At 39.5% G+C, this 6,000-nt stretch overlaps 1 protein-coding gene across 1 annotated transcript; it reads left to right on the top strand.

The window, feature by feature from the left end:
- The first annotated feature begins 2,748 nt into the window (after positions 1 to 2,748).
- Positions 2,749 to 3,611, top strand: LOC130732432 (3'-5' exonuclease-like). Its single transcript, XM_057584482.1, has one exon. The coding sequence runs from the start codon at positions 2,933 to 2,935 to the stop codon at positions 3,551 to 3,553; it is 621 nt and encodes a 206-aa protein (XP_057440465.1). The 5' UTR covers positions 2,749 to 2,932; the 3' UTR covers positions 3,554 to 3,611.
- Positions 3,612 to 6,000: the final 2,389 nt, after the last annotated feature.

The following is a 6,000-nucleotide window of genomic DNA, read 5'->3' on the forward strand; positions in this document are numbered from 1 at the left end:
ATCCAAGGCTTTAGACAAAAGGAAGGGATTGATTACTTTGATACCTATGCTCCAGTTGCTCGTATCACCACTATTAGATTGTTGATTGCTTTAGCGGCTATTCACAATCTAGTGATTCATCAAATGGATGTCAAAACTGCATTCCTGAATGATGATTTGGAAGAAGAAGTGTATATGAAGCAACCTGAAGGATTTGTAATGCTTGGTAATGAGCATAAGGTGTGTAAGCTAGTTAAGTCGTTGTATGGGCTGAAACAAGCTCCGAAGCAATGGCATCAAAAGTTTGATGAGGTTGTTTTGTCTAGTGGTTTCATTCTAAACCAAGCTGACAAATGTGTATATAACAAATTTGATACATCTGGTAAAGGAGTTATCATTTGTCTATATGTTGATGACATGTTGATCTTTGGCACCGACCAAAATCAAGTTGATAAAACGAAGAATTTTTTGTCATCAAAGTTCTCCATGAAGGATATGGGAGAAACGGACGTTATTCTTGGTATTAAGATTAAACGGGAGAATAAGGGGATTGTAATTACGCAATCTCATTACATTGAGAAAATACTCAAGAAGTTTAATCATGAATGTTGTTCTCCGGTTAGTACTCCCATGGATCCGGGAGAAAAGCTTATGCCAAATACAGGTAAACCTGTGGAACAGCTCGAATATTCAAGAGCTATAGGCTCTTTGATGTATGCTATGATTAGCACTAGACCAGATATTTCTTATGCGGTTGGAAAGTTGAGCATATTTACTAGTAATCCTAGTAGACATCATTGGCATGCGATAACTAGGGTATTCAAGTACTTGAAGGGTACTATGAATTATGGATTGTCATATGTGGGATTTCCTTCGGTGTTAGAGGGTTATTCGGATGCTAGTTGGATAAATAATGTTGAAGATTCATCTTCTACAAGTGGTTGGGTGTTTTTGCTTGGGGGAGGTACCATCTCATGGGCTTCCAAGAAGCAAACATGTATAACTAGTTCTACAATGGAATCTGAATTTGTAGCATTAGCTGGTGCTGGTAAAGAAGCGGAATGGCTAAGAAACTTGGTATATGAGATTCCAATATGGCCTAAACCGATATCACCAATTACTATCCGTTGTGATAGTGCTGCCACATTGGCTAAAGCTTATAGTCAAATATACAATGGAAAGTCTAGACACTTGGGTGTTAGACATAGTATGATTAGGGATTTAATCATGAATGGGGTGATATCCATTGAGTTTGTTCGGTCGCAACAAAACTTAGCTGATCACTTGACGAAGGGGTTAGCTAGAGACTTAGTGAAAAAGTCGGTAATTGGGATGTGATTAAAGTCCATCTAAATCTACTAGCTATGGTATACCCAATTCCCTTCTAATACAACGTTAGAAGCAGAATTCAATGTGGAAAGATCATAGTTAGAGATTGGAGCAATTGTGTTTATCTTCCCAAGGTATGTGCTCAGACCTGCAAGTGATGGCTAGGTTGAAGTATATCTTCTTAATGGTTCTTTGAAAAATTGCAAATGCAGGTGCAAGATTAAAAGGATCACCTATGTGAGCATGAAGTTTTGCCGCTTCAAGAAGCTTGGACTTGGCTTCCTATATGCTTATTAATGGATAAGGACACATGGCTTGTAAAGTGTCAAGTATGAATAGTAGAGTGTTGTAGAAACATATGTGTATGATATCTTCAGATATTCAAATGGGTTGACGGGTTCAATCGTTATGACACCCCGATTCTCGAGTATTTGGAATGTGTATTTGTACTAAGATGAAAATTCAATCCCAACACATTTTCATTTATGCATTTGTTTGATTGTTATATCTGTGTGTTATACACTTGTATATATTATTATATATACTGAGTAGATCAAGGATTACAGTAAAATGGAGGGGATTTGTTGGTGATTTTAGTATCATCAATGGATTTTAGTAGTAATGTGATTTATTGTAGGCCGATGCGATTACGCGTTAAGCTCGGAAACGAGTTAGGGTAGTGCGGAGTGCACGCTTGTTGAGCCAACGCATAATTGACCGCGATTAGATTGTGGGGTTCCATCAGCGGGCGAGGTTCCCCGTTCGAAAATTTTCGAAAAGTAGTTTTGTTTTGTTAACCGTTTTTCGGTTTCTGGAACAAACTCCTATATAAGGAGTCATTTGGCCTCAGATGTTTACACAGAAAACAGAAACCATTTTTTCTCTCTATATTCCTGATCTGTTCTCTATTGCCAGAAGCAGATTGTTCTTCAAGAATTATCCCAACAAGGATTTCGTGAACCCAGGCAAAAATAGGGTCGAAATACTTTGTTCGGAAAGTGTACGAACACGATTCTTCGAAGTTATCCAGGATTATCATACCCAAATTTTCTAACAGTTGATGAAGGTATCCTATACCTAGAGTGTCTTTCTTCAATTCCTCCTTGCAAGTAGTTAATGCATAGTCATATTGATCATGCTCGTCTCTTCAATTCGTGTTAGTTTGTCGATTTGAGAAGTGATCCGCCCTTTATCTACTATTTTGGGACCCTCCCTCCGACGCAGCCTAAGCTTTCAAACTAAAATCCTTGCAAGTCTATAATCCTTGAGAAATGAATTAAATTATATAATTATTATGAACGAGCATGCGGATTTTTTCTTTAAGTAGGGATCAAGGAGAGATCCACAAATTTCTATAACCGCGCGTGCTTGTTCTTTCTTTTTCCCGCACGCTCCAAAATAAATCAAATACCTCTTCTTTCCCCATGTTTAACTCAAACCACTACAATTTTTAATATTACTCGAATTGGTTTTTTTTTCCTTTTAATTTCCATTTTCCATCTCCCTGGCCTTTCCATTATCAAAAGAGGAGTGCTCAAATAGATTATAAAATGTCAAGTTTGAGAAATTAAAATCACAACAACAAACTACACTAGCTGATCATCAATCAAAACCCATCATCAACATGCAGCAAAACTACAACCCCAATGGCTACATGGAGCACGCCGTCACCTTCAACACCCACACCATCCAAACCCTCTTCACCTCAGATCCCTCCCACGTCGACTCCTGGCTCTCCGAAACCACCCGCCACCGCAACAACAAACTCCCCTTCATCGTCGGTCTCGACATCGAGTGGCGCCCCAACACCCAAGCCTTCAAGAACAACCCCGTCGCCCTCCTCCAACTCTGCGTCGACCACCGCTGCCTCGTCTTCCAAATCATCCACGCACCCTCCATCCCTGACTCTCTGTCTTCCTTCCTCTCCAACCCCCAACACACGTTTGTAGGCGTTGGGATCCAGGGTGACGTCGATAAGCTTCTCAAGGACCGGTCCTTCACGGTGGCCAATGCCGTCGACCTCCGCACGCTCGCCGCTGAGGTGTACGGTGATCCGGAGATGATGAAGGCTGGGTTGAAGGCGTTGACGCAGCGTGTGCTTGGTATGAATGTTGAGAAGCCGAAGAAGATATCGACGAGCAAGTGGGATGATCGTTACCTGAGTGTGGAGCAGGTTCAGTATGCGGCTATTGATGCCTTTGTTTCCTTTGAGATTGGACGCTGCATCTATTCTATTAGGTCTTGATTCGTTGTTCTCTGTATCTGGTGTTGTCTTTGGGATTAATTAGTTTTGGTTTGTTTTCTTCCTTTTTCTTTGATTTCTTTCCTTTTTTTCTGAATTTTTTATATGATACTGCTGTGTTTATTAAGGGGAAACTATATATTGAAACTCATTTAATTTATGTCCGATAGAGAGTAATAAGAATACAAAAAATTAAAATGAGAGATATAAAATCATATCATAATGCAAAAGAAAATAAGGGAGATACATTCATAAAACATAGAGAAAGTAAACAAAATTGAAATGAAAGTAAAAATAAGATGAATCGATTTATAAACACTTTCTATTTTGTGATGAAAATTCTCTGTTAAGTGAATGGTTGGGTGATAGATGATTCACCACATAATGTTTGTTTCTTCATTTCATTTCTTGTACGCATCAGATGGAGGTAGATGTAGCCGGCATCAAATAAAAGCAATACAATTAAGGGTTAATGGTCGAATTGGTCCCTGTGTTTGTAGTAAATTTTGATTTTAATCCTTCCCCGGAAAAAACTTGCCGATATCTCCCTGCAGTTGCAAGAATTTTGGTATTAGTCCTCGCCGGAGGGCGGAGCTCCGGCGATAGTGCCCAGTGGCAGCCCAGAGCTGACGTGGCTTTATCCACATCATTTTTAATTAAATTTTAATTTTCAGATATTTATTTTCTAATTAAAATAACAAATAGAAACTGAAAAAAATTCAAAAATTGAAATTAGTTTCACTAGAAAGAAAGATAAAAAAGAACCTAGAAACCCCAAAAATCGATAAAAAAAATGATGTGGATAAAGCCACGTCAGCTCTGGCATGCTATTGGGCACTCTCGTCGGAGCTCCGTCCTCCAGCGAGGACTAATACCAAAATGCTTGCAACTGCAGGGAGATATCGGCAAGTTTTTTCCGAGAAGAGACTAAAATCAAAATTGACTACAAACACAGGGACCAATTTGACCATTAACCCTACAATTAAATTCAGAGAATGTTTCGAGCATGTATAGTTTTTTTTTTTCCCAACAGTAAAAGATATACATTAGTATTATGTAAGATTTCATGAGAACAATCCTCTCACGAAGATAACAAACCATAGTTTTACTGGGCTCGTTTGGTACACTATATTAGGCATGATAGTATAAGCTTATACAATACATTATGGGTTTATCCATTGTTTGGAGCTCACATTGTTTTGTATAAGCTTATTCATCAATCTCCTCTCCTCTTATACATCAAAATGATGGATTATTTAATCCACCCTATAGATGATGGATAAGGCTTGAAAAGAGTGCAATGTATAAACTACTTCAATATATTTAATCAACTGCCACCACAATCACCCTCCACCACCACCGCCTCCACCACTACCACCACCACCACGTCACTGCCGCCACGTTCATCGCCGACACCACCACAACCACTGTCGCTGCCACCACAACCATCCTCCACCACCACCACCGTCGCTGCATCCACCACCACCACAACACCCTCCACCACCACTACTGTCGCCACCACCGCCCCCACCACTACCACCACCAATGTTGCTGCCGCCACCACCACCACCGCGTTCTAGTCATCGTTATCGCCACTACCACCAACCTCCACCATCACCGCCGCCACTACTGCCACCACTACCACCACCATTGCCGCTATCGCCGTCGTCGCCCACCCTCCACCACCACCGCCACCGCCGCTACCAACACCACCATCCACCACGACTGTCACTGCCACTACCGTCGCCACCACCACCATCCACCACTACTGCCACCATCATCACCTTCCCATACTATAACTACCACACCACTAGTGTTGCCACGAAATTATACAGTGTATGACCAAACGTTGTATAGTATTAAAATTTTATCAGACCTTATCCTATCATGCATAATACAATCGGATTTTATGTTATCAGGTCTTATACTATACAGCATACTAAACGGGCCCTTAGTGTAATGAACATTTTTTTTTAAACCTCGTGTTTTGCCTATTGGTTTCCTTTTTGAATTTAAAAACCTTGGACTGCTTGAATTTTTTTTTTTTTGGTTACAGGACTGCTTGAATTTGAATATATATATATATATATATATATATATCATATTAAAGGAGATAGTAACTCCCCTCCAAAATAAATATGATTTCTAGAAAAAAGAATCATATCAATTCTTTACAAAAAGAAATAAAATATTATAAAATAGAGGAACAGCTCAAGAGATCTAATATTCAAAAGATTATTAAGGATTTTCAAGATCGGATAGAAAAGGATCTATGTGATTTAAATCCCATGGCCTTTCATCATAGAAAAATACATACCATAACATTACCATACATAGACGGGTTTAATGAGAAAGACATCCCTACCAAAGCCCGGCCCATTCAAATGAATGAACAATATTTAAAATATTGTAGAGAAGAAATAGGAGAATATCTCAAAAAGGGCCTGATT

The sequence above is a fragment of the Lotus japonicus genome, chromosome 1 (assembly GCF_012489685.1).
Source record: "Lotus japonicus ecotype B-129 chromosome 1, LjGifu_v1.2".
NCBI classification, from domain to species: domain Eukaryota; kingdom Viridiplantae; phylum Streptophyta; class Magnoliopsida; order Fabales; family Fabaceae; genus Lotus; species Lotus japonicus.

Coding starts and splice junctions, on each gene's coding strand:
- LOC130732432 (XM_057584482.1), top strand. CDS start 2,933: ATGCAGCAAAACTACAACCCCAATGGCTACATGGAGCACGCCGTCACC.